Below are 16,647 nucleotides of genomic sequence, written 5' to 3'. Positions count from 1 at the left end.
TCACATTACTCTGTTTGTGGCATTCAGCTGGCATTGTTCTAGGGAGTCATGAGACTTGTGGCTGCTGGTCAGGGCACTCTGCTGTGGAAATTGCTTATCTTGGCACTTTGCTACCCAGCCTCTTAACAATTCTGTTCTCCCACCTGGGACCTCTCCCACCAGCTAATGAGGGTCCCTGCTGGCAATCAGCGATTACTTTCCAGCCTGTGAAATTGATAATTGGGGACTAGACTCAGGCGACTTCAACTGTAACTTCCCTCCTGGAGTGTTTGCCTTTTGATAGAGGATTCTGAGACCCTGAAGGGGAGTCCCAGGTGCAGTGGAGGAATGGGAGGGCGGCCGAAGGGAGAATTAACCAGAGGCAGAACCAAAACCAACCAATTGCCTTTGAGTTGATTCTCACTCATGGCAACCCTGTGCGTGTCAGAGTAGAACTCTGCTCCATAGGGTTTTCAATTGCTGATTCTTTGGAAGTAGGTTGCCAGACCTTTCTTCTGAGGTGCCTCTGGGTAGACTCAAACCTCCAGCCATTTGGTCAGCAGCCCAAGCATGCTAACCATTTGTACTACCCAGCAGCTCCACAGACAGAATACTTGGGTTCAAATTAATGCTATGTCTTGTTAGTTGTAAGGCCTTGGGCAAGTCACAAGATGCTCTGAGCCTCCGTTTCCTCAAATATAAAATGAAAATAATACTTCCCTTCCGACGTTCTCATAAGGATCAGATACATTAGTCTGTACAAAAACCGTTGTATGAGTTGATTCTGACTCATAGCAACCCTGTAAACCAAACCTAACCCTTTGCCATCCAGTCAATTCTGACTCATGGTGACCCCGTAGGACAGAGTAGAACTGCCCCACGGGGTTTCCTAGGCTGTAAATCTTTTACAGAAGCAGACTGCCACATCTTTCTCCTGCAGAGTGACTGGTGGCTTCGAACCACTGACTTTTTGGTTGCAACCAAGTGCTTAACCACTGTACCACTAGGGCTCCTAGCAACCCTGTTGGACAAAGTAAAATTGCCCCGTATGGTACAGGAACAGATTCTCAGGGTTTTTTTTCTCCCGTAGAGTGGCTGGTGGGTTCAAATTACCAACCTTTCGGCTAGTAGACGAGCACGTAACCAATTCACCACCAGGGCTCCTTGTGTAAAAGCTATTGGCCCACAATAGACGGACAGTACTTCAGAACAGCAGCAAAGGTTAAGACCTGATAGCGGACTATCCCCTCTCTGTCAGTGGAGGTTTGGGTATTGCTACGATGCCGAACAGGTTTCAGCAGAGCTTGCAGACTAAGACAGACTACGAAGAAAGGCCTGGTGATCTGCTTCCAAAAAACAGCCAGTGAAAACGTGTGGATCAGAACCATCTGATCCTGTTGTGCGTGGGGTCACCCTGAGTGGGGGTGACGTGATGGCAGCCAACAACAACAATGCTGAAGTTGAGGCCGTGGAATTATCTTTGGGGACATGCAGTGGTGGGAGAAAGAAACTTGACCCTGTGTGCTATTATCCAGCCTGTCTCATTTTTAGGAACCTGAGATAAAGGAGTGTGTTCTCTTGGGATGTCTCTGCACATGGCAATATAGTTCAAATGGAGGCATATGCAGGCCACTCCAGGAAGGTCACCTGTGGCCTTGTGTTGGTTGGTTTGCAGCTCTTGGCTGAGGACCATGTTGTTTCTTGATCTGGTTTGCCAGGACTCCTCAGCTTTCGAGCTGACCCCAAGGACTTGGGTCTTGTGGACCCCATAGGTTATTGGCCCTTTCTGCTGATTCACTAAATTCCAGCCTTGTCATTGTCCACGTCACCTGCCCTTCCTCTGCTCCTCTGATCAGCTCGCTATGTATAAGAAAGCAGAGTTTCGCCTGGGCTGCTGGGAAAACCCCCAGCAGTGCAGTGAGTGACTCAGCGGTGCCGACCGCAGCGATACTTTTCCTCAGGGGTGTTCAGTGACTTACAAGCATGGGGGGGTCTGGGGCAAAGCTAGTATTTGTAGAGTACCTACCATAAGTTTCTGTCCCTTTCTTTTATCCTTACAGTAGTTTACTAAAAAAAAAAATAGGTGATGGTATTTCAGTTTTATATGTGGAAACACACATACACACAAAACTGAGGTTCAGAGGGGTGAAGTGACTTGCCCAAGACTATATGGGCAGTAAACCCGGGAACCTAAATCCCCCGGGTGGTGCGGACAGTTAACTTGCTTTGCTGCTTGCTGAAAAATTGGAGGTTCTAGACTCCCCAGGGCATCTTGCAAGAAAAGCTTTGAGATCTACTTCCCAAATCATCCATCGAAAACACTGTGGAACACAGTTTTACTCTCTCACCATGAGTCAGAATTGACTTGATGACAGCTGGCAAGCCCTGGAGCCTATGGTCTGAGCTTCCTTTCTGCCTGGCTGAAGATTCGAAACTGGGTTTGGGAGCAAGCAAATGGGAAGCTGTGGTCTGCTGAGTGATTTGCAGGTGTTGTGTCTTCTGTTCTTGTTTTCACCCTTTCCCCAAGCCATCTGTGCACACCTTATTTTGGGAACTCTGGTGGCAGAATGAATGCTGTAGTTTCTAGGAGTCTCTGGAACCCTCTGGAACAGGCCCCCTTGTTTGAATGGAGCTTTGTACCTCCATGAGCAGAAAAAAATAGGCAGAAGAGGACTTGCCAAAAGGAAAAATAGAGTGCGTTTATGACATCACTCCTCTCGTGTGCACAAATGTTTCTTCCCTGGGTCCCCTTCCTTCCCAGGGATCGCTGCCGCAGCAGATGGGAAGTAGCTCTCGGTGAAACAGAGCTGGGCTGATGGAGAGGTGTTGGAGTCGGCCTGGGGGGGTGCAGTCCTAAGTGGGGCTTTGGCTTCTCTTGTGTCATCTTAGCATGTGGTGGTCCTCTAGCCATGATGGGAACATCAGCACCAAGGTGTAGGGCAACCAAAGAGTGAGAAGGAGGGAGCTCTATAGGACCGGGAACACTCGGCACCCAATTTCCTATCCATCTCTGGGCCTCAGTTTCCTCATCTGTAAAATTGCAAGGTGGAGTTAGATGACCTATAAAGTTCCTTCTACCTCTAATTTCTTTGACAGCCTTGCATTGGCTGAGAAAGTTCTTTTATCTTGCTATTTTGCCTTAATTCGCTTAATTTTCTTAAAAGTAAAGCCCCTCCCCCCCAGTCTTCTTGTCATTTTAAAGATAATACAATGACTCCTAAACAGTGGTCATTTTAGGGGGTGGTATGTGAGAGATGGGGTATGTCATGAGGATTTTATGGGCATTTTTAAAAAAGTTTTAATAAGGCTATATTTGTACGTTAGGAGTCCCTCAGTGGTGCAAATGGCGAAGTGCTCATTTACTAACGGAAAGGTTGGTAGTTCGAACCCACCCAGAGGTGACTCAGAAGACAGGCCTGGTTATCTGCCCCTGAAAGGTAACAGCTTTGAAAGTCCCATGGAGTACAGTTCTGCTTTGCAACACGTGGAGTCTCCATGAGTCACAATTGACTTAATGGGCTAACAACAACAACAACAGTATTCTTGCGTTAGCTTGTAATAGAAAATAAATAAAAAATTAAAAATAGTGCATTAAAATTAATATGTCCATTATAGAAAACTTGGAAAATACACAAAAGCAGAAAAAAGAAAAAAAATAATTTGAGATTCTTTTCCTTTTTTTTTTTTTTTTTTTTTGCTGTGTACAGGTAATAGGGATCCAATGGTAGAGTTAGAATTGTATATTCTGATTTTTTTTGAGGGGGGGTGTGTTTTCCCGATTGTAAAAGTAATTTTTAAAAAGAAAGAAAATTTAAAATGTAATAGAACAAATACAGCTTAAAAAGCCAGAGGAATCCCACAATACAGTAACAGCCTCTATAGACACTTCTGTGGGGAGGGCATGATTTTCCATAGTTGAGAGCATACTGCACGCTCCGATTTTTAAAGCAGGAACAAATCTTAGAGAGACGATGATATAAAGAGGGTGTTGATGACAGAAAACATCAGCCACTGGGTGGTTTACTAGTCTTTCCTGATTAAAAAAAAAAAATGAAATAAAAAACTCAGTTCATGCAGTCTGAGTTCTAAATATGCAGAAAATCATTACTCAAGCTCCTTGGCAAAGCAAATGGCCATTCTGGGTGCCTTATACAGCACAGCCTTGCTTTGGTGGGGAGAGGAAACAAAGACCTTTTGTTTGGTAAATCTCCCAGCACAGTATCCCCAAAGCTTGAATAGTTCAACCAGGGTTAGCACGTGCCTGAACAGAAAGAGCAGCACCAGCTCCTGTTGTAGGTGCTTCTCAGACGTGGCCGGAGGCTTCATCTGCCCTGTGGCTGGAAGAACGTTGTAGGAGAAATGTGTATCCTGGTTCCAGGAAGGGATTAGAAGCAGAAGAGAGGAGCTGAGGGAAATAATAGGTTACCAAGTTTCTCCCCCAAAAGGGAAAACTCACCAGACAGCACACAAGCCTGGTGAGTTTCTCAGTTTGGGGTCTACACTAAGAAATGACTAACAAATGCCTTTATATCATTACTTCCCAGTTGTCATCCTAATTTTCATTTGTCTCTCGGTGCCTAGAGAGTAAGTAAACGGTGGTATTTTCACTTGCTGGTATCTTCACTTGCATGCATAAGAGAACCTTCCTGTTTCTTGCATACATGAAGTGTTAATTGGACTTGCCTGGATATCTCCTTGAATCACAAATGTTCAGGTAGAAACATATTTGCAGCTCAGTTTGTTCAGTCATTTGACAAATATTTATTGTGAAAACCAACAGCAGTGAGCAAAAACAATGACTGTGTCCACATAACCCTTTCATCTCAGTGGGATGTGTCTTCATGTTGCCCTTGATGTTCCTGAGGGGAGATGCCAGGCCCCATTGTAGGTACTGTGATGTAGCAGCGAGCAAAACAGAATCCCTGCCTTATGGAGTTTTTATTCCAGTGGACGTGTCCTCCAGCATTAGTGCGGTAGAGGAGAAGCCTGAGGCAAAACTGATTTCCTACATAACCTGTTCTCTTTGCCTGTTTGTGTGTTGTGTTTTTTTTTTTTAATTGTTATTTTTTATTTGCAGTTGATTATTGATATTAATCTATTCTGGTTTTTTCTAATGGAATACGTCTTAAATATTTGTTGACTGTTTACTTCCTTTTTTTCTTTGCACTGTTGGGGTACTACCCCGCAGTTCACTGCCCACACCTGATTTTTAACTTTGTATATTTTTAGTTATCTGCAACTACTAATGTGGATTTGAGTTAACAATTTCTGTATAATCCTTACCTCATCCATTTTCTTCTTTGTATCATCCTTTTTATTTTGGGATTTTTTTTTTCCATTATGATTTTCTGTTCCTCTTTCAAAGAAATCACACAGCTTCTTGCGTTCGAGCAGCTTCCTAACATTGTCTTCTGAATTATTTTCTGAGATGCGCACTTCCCTTGAGCCTTCAGGGTGATGTTTTCTCATCCTTGTTTGTTTTGTTCTTTTTCTTTAATCATTCTTCAACGAAGCAGAATCTCTATTTTAAAAAGCAAGCAAACAAACAGTTACTGTGGAGTCCACTCAAACTCCTGGCAACCCTACGTGTGTCAGAGTAGAACTGCACTCCACAGGGTTTTCTGGAAGTAGATTGCAAGGCATGTTTTCTGAGGTACCCCTGGATAGACTCGAACCTCCAACCTTGTGGTTAGCAGCCGAGCACGTGAACTGTTGGCACCACCCAAGGACTCCAGGATCTCTATAGCCTTTGCACACACCAGCGGATAGTCATTGGTGTTGCTGCTCTGTCCACTGGGGTAAAGTTGAATTCTTCTCATAGCTACTTAACTGTAGGTTCAATGATGCATACATTTCCCAGTCCAGTTCCTGTTTTCAAGTTGGCTTTCACCTGGTGTGTTGCTGTTTTACTGCCTGGCTCTCTGGAATTCTGAACTGATAGAATTCATTAAAAAAAAAAAAAAAAAAGACAGTTCCCCATCACTGCTTCCAGGGCATTCCCTGCGTTAGGCCTGTGGGATCCTTACCTTTCAGAATGGTTTTCACCCCTGCTGTATACACTTCTTGATGTCTGTGTTCTGGGAGCTGCTGGGTCTGAATGGGTGCTGGGGAGGGAGGAGCTGTCTTCACATAGCATCTGTGCAATAGAGGGGTGGCTGCTCAGATTCCTGGTCTGTGCACATCTCACGTCTCACATCAGAGACAGACGATGGCATTTTGTAAAGTTTATTCTGCTTCACTGGCCTAGTGGTTCTGGAGGTTTTTCCCCCAGATTCTGATTGTCCATCAGTTTTTTTTGTTTTGTTTTTGTTTTTTAAGTTTGAATGAGTTTTATCTTTTCTTCTTTGTATCCTTTCCCTCTTATTGCTAGTTTCATAGGCAGTTGGCAGAGGCTTCCCTGGACTTCCATTAGGTGCCCTTGACCATGGCAAGTCCTCCTTGTGTGCCTTTACTGTCCTCCTGGGCCTTCTAGTGACGATTTGGACAGATACCTGGGGATGAGTCCTGCAGCTGCGGGTGTGTGGTCAGTAGGCAATTCAAGTTTGGTTTTCTGGGATTAAAAGAACCTCCTAGACTTTTTCACGGATGGTGCTTGATAATTTTACGCAGTGGGAAGCAGTGTTTCCCAAAGGATGCCGTCCTTACAACTAAGGATGTGTCTGTAAGATCATTTTAGATCATACTGAGATGTTTTTTAAATTTATATTTATTTTTAGTGCGTAATAGGAAAAACATAACCAAACCAAATCCATGATTTTATAAACATTACCATATTATTACACAAATAACGTGTGCTTTCTACGTTTGTTTGCCAACCATGCCCTCCACCCGTGAGGTATTTTCCTAAGTGCTGCTATGCCAATTTTTTTTTTTTTTAGCTGCTTTTACAAAAATACCCCATGGGGGATGGTGAGGTTGCCAAACAAAAGTAGAAGGCAGGCGTTATTTGCATAAAAATACGGTATTGCTTAAGGCCAGGCTAAATTTACATTTGATATACCAGAAGTCAGTTAAAAAAAAATGACTTAAGTAACAGTGGCAGCAGGTACATATTGGATGTTGCTGGGTGGTGCAAATGGCCAAGCACTAGACTATTGACCGAAAGGTTCGAGGTTCAAGTGCACCCAGAGGCACCTGGGAAAAACCCCGTGGATCACAGTTTCACACTGACACAGATGGGTTCACCGTGAGTTGGAATGGACTCCACGGCAGCTGGTTTGCTTTTTGGGGGTACATACTGATGGGGAAAGTTGTGGCGGTTGAACTGAGGGAAGATGTGGGAGACACTGAGCTGGAGAATCTCCTAGGTCTAGAGCTGTTAGGAGGCCGTTTAAACCCATCGGCACCATTTCTAATGTGTCCACTTGATACTGGGAATCTTTTATGGTGTGGGACACAGAAACTTATGAGCAGCCCGGGACCCTGTGTGCAAGAAACTGGCTTCCAGTCGCGTACATAGGAGCCATCTGCTGCACACACCTCGAGGGCTTGGAGCAGCCGCTGCCCACAGCCGTGTCCTCTCCTGCCTCCTTTTATGTTGGCTTTCTATCTTAGTGTATTACTTCCCTTCCTTGTCTCTCAGTGCTCACGGGCTCCCTGTTGCCTCTGATCAGATTTCCACACCCATCTCTCGTTCATATTCCTCTTTCAGAGATTAGCAGAGGAACCATCCTTGCACTTTTCCATGAGCATTTTCTTCCATACCTCACCGGCTGTAGACACTGTTAACTACATGTTTCTTCTTATAATCCACCCCCATTTGAATTCTGCAAGTCTGGTTTTCAGAACTCGCATCGTATTGATGGACAGTTCATGTTGCTACTCCTTAAACGAGAGCGCATCTCAGGGTTCAGTGATTGGTCCTTACTTTCCTTCTGAGCGCTGAGTCTACCAGTCAGATTTCACCACTGTCTCTGTGCAGATGCCTCCAGCTCCCGTGCCAGCGACCAAGCTCACCCCAACCACCCACTGAACACTTTGGCCTTGGATATGTAGCCAACAATCTCTACCACGTCACTCCCAAACGGCCAGGTCACTTTGGGTTACTGCTAGCTTCTCTCATTTCCTCTGGAATCAACTTTTACTTTCTCCCCTTTTGCCCCCAACATCTAATCAGTTAAAAAAAAAAAAAAATTACCCGGCTGTATTTTACTTCTTCATGTCCCTTACTTCGTTGCCCTTCTGGCAGATTCCGTATCTTCTGAGAAGCCACCCCTGACCATCCCAGCCGAAAGTGATCTCACCCTCTCAGAATTCTCAAAGCTCTTGTTGTCTGCTGACTTATTGCTTGGGACTTATTAGAGACTCCCTTGGGTAGTTAATCCCTTCTTTCCGCTTGTGTTTGTCTGTGCCTTATCTCCCAAATTTTACAAGTCAGGTTCTATGTGTTATACGTCTTGCACCTTCAGAGCATCCAGGAAAGGGTTGTTACCGTTGTTAGTTGCTGTCGAGTTGGCTCCAACTCATGACAACCCCATGCACAGTGGAACGACATGTTGCCCTGTCCCATGCTATCACCCTAACCGTTGGCACGCTTGTCCTAAGACGTTGGTATATTGCGGCCATTGTGTATTTTGAGTGCCTTCCAACCTAGGGTACTCATCTTCTAGCCGTATGTCAGACAGCCTTCTGTTGTGATCCATTGGGTTTTCATTGGCTGGTTTTTGGACATAGGTCACCAGGCCTTTCTTCCTAGTCTCTCTTAGTCTGGAAGCACTGCTGAAACCTGTCCACCATGGATGACCCTGCTGGTATTTGCAGTACTGGTGGCATAGCTTCCAGCATCACACCAGCATGCAAGCCACCACAGTATGACAAACTGACAGATGGGTAGGAGCAAGAAAGGATAGTCAGTAAATATTAGTTGGTGGACTGATCATGTAGCCAAGGGGCCAGATCTGCCTGCGGGAGGCGGGCATCCTGGAGACCCTAGGCGGTGGAGACTGCACGGGCTGCTGAATAATTCTCCCTTCATAACTCTGCAGCATTTTGAAGGTGTCATCGCCATACCCAGATGTTCTTCCTTATTAATTATTGTTATAAAACAACACGATTCAACCTACAGAAGGCAGCGAATGTGGCCTATTTTGATTAACAGTTTTCAACTCGACTGAAACAAAGAATGATATCAAGGGGGTGGAGCACGTCTGACTTCATCAAACTCCGGAAAATTCAGCTTGGTGGAAATGATTGTCAGTCTTTTTGCTTTCGGATCATGCTTTCCTGTTCTGGCTGTCTTTTATTTGCACACATGGCCCCATGTGTAGAAACCTACCTATTTGCAGAGGCCAAAAGCGGAGACGCATCTTGTGCTTTTCACAGACAGTTCTAATGATAGAGGACTGTTGGCAAAGGACAGCTAAAGTGACTCCTGGACTAAGGGTCTAGGATACAACCAAACTGTGAACCCATGAGAATGTACTCGCCAGTCCTGTGCACCCTGAGGTTTTAACTTTGGACAAGCCTAAAGAATACAAAGTCTGCAGGATTAGTTAGTTCTGCTTAGCTCAGGTCAGAGCAGATTAGCCTCCTGGTTGTATAACGGCCCAGAAAAGTCCTTTACCACTGGATGGGGGCCATGCTGGGGCTGCTGATAATGCGCATTGTTCTGTGTTGCCTCCCTGGTGGTGTGTTATTGTCTGTGATTGTGTCTGTGTGATGCCGGCAGAACCGTGTTGCTGGCAGCTGTGAGTGCTGCCCAACCCTGAGAACTGCCCCCTCTTGGCTGTTATAAACCACACAGGCATGGCTGTGAAACCTGCCAGGGCCATTTTGGCTCCACAAAACCTAGAGGACTGAAGGCGAAGAAGGTCTTGGCTATCTAGATTCAAATGAAGTTTTGCTTCTATCTGTTCATGGATGGGAGCCCTTTCAGGAGCAGAGAAGCAGCTTGCTGCTGCCTGTGCCTTCCAGCAGCATGTGTGACCTCAAGAGTTATGTGTGGATTTGCTACTTCACAGACGGTGCAAACAGCTCAGCAACCAGTGCAGGCATTGCCAGCTCTTGACAGGAATGCTCAGTGTCTTCGGTCAGGGGCTGGTTTGGGACCCTTATACAAATGCAGGTGTAAGCATTCCATTTCTGTCTGTCTCTCTTTAGAGTGAGAGAGACAGAGAAGAGGGAGAAAATCCCATAACCAGCTTCTCTGCCTCCACTGTCTCCCTCAGACTCCCTGGGTAGCACAGTTGGCTAAACACTTGATGACTACCTGAATGGTTGGTGGTTTGAACACACCTGGAAGTGCCTTGGAAGAGAGACCTGGTGTTCTAGTTCCCAGAAACCTATGAGCACAGTTCTACTCTAATTCACCTGGGGTCATCGTGAGTTGGAGTCAACTCGATGGCAGCTGGGTGGTGACCAAATGAGCTGGTATTGAATCCTCTTTATAAATAATCAGATCAGCCCATACTCGTGAGAAAAGAAGTGATATTTTATAACAAACCGCCTAGACCTCAGTACCATGGTCCCTCCAGAAAAGCATATTTAGTTCTTTATAAAGAATCAGTTCCTAAAATTCCAAAGATTTGCAGCTGAAAGCAAACAGAAATACGTGGCATTTTCAGTGCTAAACCTTCAGCTGCTCTAAAAAGCTGGGCTAAAAGGAATGATATGATATAGTCAGCAAAGATCTCATATCTTTAATAACTTATTATAAAGGGGCAAGCCCAGGCCTCAACATTTAGTTGGTAGGTGCAGTATGGCTCTCAGGGTCCAATCTTTTCTTCACCTGTAACTGGCAGTTCAGGCTAGTTCCATCTGAGACTCCCAGCAGCACCTCCTTTTCGCCCCGTCGGTCCAGGTTTGGTGGTGGGGAGGGCAGAGTGAAGGCAGGCGATCCATGTCTGGCCCCCCTGGGGCACCAGATTTCCAGCCCTGAACTGGTTCAGTACAGTGGTTCTTTGGGGGAGCGTTCTCCATTCTTCTTATGTTGACTTTTATCTGGCCTTGGGTTCATGCAGCTGGGACTGGGGCCGGGGCCAGAGCTGTGACTTAGGGTTGGGAAGAAGGTGACGGAAACATTCCCCAGAAGGGCTTGGGCAGGCCCAGGGAGTCCCGCCTAAATCGCAGTGGACAAAGCAGCTCTTGTCCACAGGCCTGGGGGCGGGAGGCCTCTGGTCAGTGGCACAGGCTCGGCCATTGTATGTCATGACCTCCGCCAACGTTTTTTAGCTGAGAAAGGGGAAAAGGAGAGAGTGAAAAAAAAAAAAAAAAAGACTCCAGAAGCTGCATCTGGAAGTCCAGAACGCGTTGTTGATTTCCCAACAAGAGCTGGAGCTGCTTTGGAAGGAACTGTGCAACGTGCTGGGTTCTTTGTGAAAGAATAGCCACAGGAACACCTCCCGGTACCCAGAGCGCAGACCCCGGGGCAGCTACTGGCCGCAGCTTCAGCTCCCGCAGAGGGGCCACGGAGAGGAAGCTGGCGGTGCCCTGGCCCTGAGTTTGGTGACTTCAAATAGGACCCAAGACTTTCCTCTGAGTTAGCAGCCCCCGAGGAGGGTTAGCTGTTCCCTGATGGTAAGAACCGATGCTTCTTTTCTGCGGATGTATGTTCAACTTGGCCTTTCTCTGCATGTTTCTCAAACGACTTTGGCGTTGTAAAGAGGCAGCTCTGGAAACGCTCTGAGATGTGGGTGCTAACTGCAGGATTTCGATGGTCTGGGAACCCTGTGTGCTGGTGGGCACCTTCACAGGCCCAAGGTGGGAGCAGGGGAGGAAGGGAGTCATCGTGGGAGATCAGGAGATGAGGAAGAAGGAGGACAACGGTTTCAAAAGGGATATTTGTGGAGGCAACGAATGTCTTGGCTCCCTCGGTTACCCATGGAGCAGTTCAGCTGAAGGCGTGGTGACTGAGAAGCAGAGCGATGATGTGGATTTAGACCCCGGGGACTGGAGTCCAGACTGGCCTCCCCGACTTAAAAACCCCCTGCCGTCGACCAAGTCCATCTCACGGTGCTCCCGGCTGTGTCAAGGGTAGAACCGTGCTTTCTAGGGTTTCCAGTGGCTGATTTTTCAGAAGTAGATCACCACGCCTTTCTTCAGAAGTGCCTCTGGGTGGACTTGAACCTCCTACCTTTCAGTTAGCAGCCGAGCACGTTAACTGTTTGCATCACTCAGGGACTCCCTCCCCCACTTAGTTTCCCCCAAAGAGGAAGCTTGACTTCTGCCTGCCCCATGGCACAGTTTTAGCAGAGACGCTGTGGACGAGAAAGCCCTACATCAGCGTAACTGGGGGGGCTGTTACCCCAGGAGATAGCTCAGTACAGGGCAAAGGGGGGAAGGGAGGCACAGCAATCATAATAGAAGCTCTTCTGAGACCTGTGTGGTAGAGCAGCCTTGTTTTACCAACCTTTCTACCCCCAGAAATCAGACACCCCCTTTCTTTGGAGAGAGGGAGCTCTCGTCAGCCAAGACTTTTGGGGACCAGTGTTAGAATAGCTTCTCAAGCCTTCGTAAAGTGAAGAGAGGTCCTGGTTTCTGTAAAGAGGCTAATGTATTTTCTCATGTAATCTTCATCCAGGGTGCTCCCCCGCCCCCACCCCCCAAGTGGTCAGTCAGCATCTCTGATTTTGGTCTGGCTTCCAGCAGAGGCCTGAGCCAGGGGAGGAGAGACCGTGCACCCTCTAATGGGGCAGGGGAGTTTACCTCCTAGGAACTAGGGAAGTTCATAGCAAGGTGTCTCAGAAGTTAGTGTGCACATGAATGGTCTAGGGACCTTTCAGAGTGCAGATCCTAGTTCTGGGGTTGGGCCTGGAAATTCTGGACTTCTGACTAGCTCCTAGACAGTGACAAGGCTGCTGGTCCAGGGACCACACTTTGAGAATGGCTGCTATAAAGAACCCAGATGAGTTCCACCTAGTTCTTAAAAAGTCACGGCCCCTAGGATGGGACTGCAGAGTGCTGGGACTTGTGGCAGGTTGTCTCTGTCCTTGGGTTGTGCCCGGAGGTTCATGGAGAAGGACGGGTTAGCCAGGAAAATCAGCAGGAAAGCGTTTTCAAGGAGTGGTGAGGAGCCCAAGCACAGCTCTCAGCCCAGCAAGCAAGGCAGAGCCCGAGGCACGTGAGCTGCGGCACCGGCAGGGTGCCCAGGCCAAGTGAGCGGTGTGGGCCTGTGTGAGGTTAGTGCACAGGCAGAGTGCTTGCTGGGAGCAGGCCTGGAACAGTTTGACTGGGGCCTAGGTTTGGCGCAGGGTGAATTCCAGCTCCTGAGGCTGGCAGATAACAGACTGAAGACCAGGATGCCAGGGCAGGAACCTGGTTACTAGGTGACTAGAGCATAGATCGCAGGTGTGGCTCTGGGAATGGCTGGGAGGGGCAGAAGGTCAGAACTCACAGGGGTGAGAGATGGAAGTGCAGAACTGCAGGCTGGTGAGGCTGAGATCCTAGCTGCATGAGGAAAGGGTAGCACTTCAAGGACAGTGTGAGTCGGAGTCAGCTCTGCGGCAACTGGATACAATGCCCCTGCGGTGGGGTGGTCAGTCATGGTTCAGTGGTAGAATTCTTGCCTTCCGTGTAGGAGACCCAGGTTCGATTCCTGGCCCGTGCACCTCATGTGCAGCCAGCACCCGTCTGTCAGTGGAGATCTGTGTATTGCTGTGATGCTAGACAGGTCTCAGTTGACCTTGCAGATTAATGCAGACTAGGAAGAAAGGCCTGGCCATCTACTTCTGAAAATCGGCCAGTGAAAACACTATGGACTGCAGCAGCTCCATCTGCAGCCAATTGTGGGGATGTCACAGGACTAGGCAGCATTTTGTCCCGTTGTACGTGGGGCCACTGTGAGTTGGGACCACTAGCAATTGACGACAACAGCCACAGCAGCCCGATGCCTCTGAAACACACATCTTCACTTGAATGTGATATTTTTTTTCTCCTACAAAAATGGCATGTTTTTAAAATGGATAGATTAACATTTAGAATCATTGAATATTAGGTTGTAAAAGGAAAAAAAAAAAAACAACCCTTAGAGACCATCTGGTTCAACTTCCTTCTATTAGAGATAAGGAAATTGAGGCCTCCCAGCAGAGAAGAAGTGGGTTGCCCAAGATCTCACAGCACGTTCTGGGTTCCTTCCAGGGTGCCAGAGAGGTGCTGGGTCCTAAATCTCAGTTGTCAGCTCCTCGGCAGGACCCAGCTGCACATGTGTGTCTGTACAACGGTAGCAAAAAACACGAACAAACCAGTTTGCCATCGAGTTGACACCAACTCGGTGCCCTTACTGGAATTTTTTAATTTTTGAAAAATGTATTTTCTCCATAGGGTTTTCAAGGCTGTGATCTTTTCAAAAGCAGATCTCTAGACCTCTTTTCTAAAACGCCTCTGGGTTTGAACCACTGGCTTCAGTTAGTAGTCGAACACTTAACCGTTTGCACTAGAGCCTCCAAAAATGTCACTTGGATTGGTTGGAATTCCACCCCTTACAAACTCGCCAAAACTGTTGGGGCCCCCGGTAGACTTCATCTCCCTCCGCGTACATGGTTCAGAACCAGTTAGGACTCACTGGGAGACGTTTCTGAGTCCTAAGTCTTTGATTGCAGTGGCTCTGCACACAGGCTGTTTGTCCAGCCAAGTCACTGCACAAGCTCCCGTGGGGAGAATTTACTGCTTTGGTTTTCTTTCGGGCCCGCCAGTCTGCTCCTGCCCACCGCTTTTGACCTCAAAGCCAGGCCAGCTGGAGCACCGCATGGGCGGGCTGTGCGAGGCACCCACCTTTGTGTCCTAATGAGCCCCAGTTCCAGGTTCCTGGGGATGAGCTGAAGGTCCCCGGGGCAAGAACCATCCAGCACCAGCTGCCCGACTCTTGCATTTCCTTACAACGGCACCAACTCCCCAAGGAAGCCTGCGTTTTGCCCCCAGAGCATCTGTGAGTAGCAGCTGTACCACCGCCTCTTGAAGTTCCTTTCTGGTGGGTGGCTACTTTTCATGAGATTCAGAGTGTTTTACTAATCGAGCTGGCAACTTTCAGCTGCCCTTCCCTCTGTCCGACCTTTCTACATTCATCTCGAACAGGGCAGAATTCTTGATGAAATTGGTTGTGGGCTGTTTGCAGATGGATAACAACTTCATTTCTTTTTCTCTCTTTTTTTGGCAACACCAATGTTGGCAAAACTCTCTTGGAGCCTAGCTTTCTCCTCTGCAAAGGGAAATTTGACCGGGGATCACCTGGAGGAGCCCTCGCCCTGCCAGGAGCTCCCTGGGGAGAGAGTTTAAGGTGGACAGTTTTCAAAATGCCCTTCAGAGGGTCTTATAGGGCAGGATAGTTGATATCATAGATAATCTAGTTAGGTCTCAAAAGCATTAACTTTGAGGACAAAGCCAAAACCAGTTGCCTTTGAGTTGACCCCATGGCAACCCCAAGTGTCGTAGTAGAACTGTGCTCCATGGAGTTGTCAATGGCTCCCACTTTTCAGAATTAGGTCACCAGGCCTTTCTTCCAGGGTGCCTCTGGGTGGACCCAGACCTCGAACCTCCAACCTTTCGGTTAGCAGCCAGGTGCATTAACCAATGGGAAGTTCTAAACTCTAGCCCAGATAGGGACATTTCAGCCCTAAGAGGCCCTAACAGTGACTAGCGGCAAAGGGGAGGAGAATCCAAGTGTTCAGCCTCCCCATGCAAGCCTGAGTTAATGGCCACAATTTAGTAGTCTAGTTTGGGCACGTTTTTAATACTTTCCAATTTTTTGTTAAATCATTTCACTTTATTGGTGATTTAGACGTATTTCTTTCCCATCAATCCAGGTAGCATCTGGTGGGGGTAATTGAAAGGGTACCTAGACCGAAAGGGTTGGCACACCTTCCTCATTAGAGCGCAGGTGAGCATGTAGGTTCCTGTCCGGGGGCCTCTGTCTGCCATCTCTTTTGTTGACGTAGCTGCTGCTTTTGCAAGCTTGCTCTGGACATTGACACACGTTGAAATTTCCCTTCTGGTGGTTTGAGGCTCTGTTATGAAAGACATTCATCAGATCACAGAACCGTAGCATCGGAGAGCAGGCAACCCCTTGTTTTACAGATGAGGAAACAGAGGCCAGAGACGCACAGGGTGCTGTATACGTCACAGCTTGTTGTGTGGGAATACAGCGTCTCTTTATGCCTAGGGCCTTGTCTTTCCACTCATGCCTTTACGGACCTGTGTTGGAGGTAGGCCATCAGAAAGGACCATGCTGTTTTCATTCTGCCATGGAAGGAGTAGGAGGAAATGACCAACATTCTGCAGTAGCCCCTCAGGAAGTAACGAATCCACAAAAGGGCAAGTCTTGTACTATCCCAGAATAGGCAGGTGTATGGAGACCAAAGTTTATTAGTGGTTCCCAGGAGCAGGTGGGAAGGAAGGGGAAATGGATCATCTGTGCTTATGGGGCCACGAGCTTCTGTTAAGGGTGATGGTAGAATTTGGAGATGGATAATGGTGGTGGTTGAACAAGATGATAGACATATTAATATCACTGAGCTGTACATGAAGAATTGCTGAATTGTACGTGAAGAATATTGAAATGACGAATATTTTCTTACATATGTATTTACCACGATTCAAAAAATGTCTTATATTTTCTACCTACTATTAACAAACAATAAAGTATAAGCTAGCTGAAAAACACAAAACAAAACAACCCGATGAGTAAAATCACTCAGGTTTTCCCCACTTGAAAGCCAGAAGCTGGAACAGGCCAGGCAG

At 47.2% G+C, this 16,647-nt stretch overlaps 1 protein-coding gene across 7 annotated transcripts in view; it reads left to right on the top strand.

Annotated features, from left to right (window-relative positions):
* The window catches only part of GAS7 (growth arrest specific 7), a 287,911-nt gene that overhangs the window by 166,096 nt on the left and 105,168 nt on the right, over positions 1-16,647 (top strand). Inside the window, exon 1 of one of the 7 annotated variants that reach the window (XM_003416926.4) lies at positions 11,209-11,493. The exons of 5 other annotated variants lie outside the window; for them this stretch is intronic. In XM_003416926.4, the coding sequence (XP_003416974.2) occupies positions 11,491-11,493 (3 nt within the window). In that variant the 5' untranslated portion in view covers positions 11,209-11,490. Of the gene's footprint in view, positions 1-11,208; positions 11,494-13,951; positions 14,840-16,647 lie in introns of those variants that run through there. One more of the 7 variants, XM_064271774.1, reaches the window with a different exon arrangement.

Source organism: Loxodonta africana, chromosome 18 (assembly GCF_030014295.1).
Source record: "Loxodonta africana isolate mLoxAfr1 chromosome 18, mLoxAfr1.hap2, whole genome shotgun sequence".
In the NCBI taxonomy this organism is placed as follows: Eukaryota; Metazoa; Chordata; class Mammalia; order Proboscidea; family Elephantidae; genus Loxodonta; species Loxodonta africana.
The sequence above is the reverse complement of the archived record's forward strand: the minus strand, read 5'-3'. Positions and strand labels throughout refer to the sequence as shown.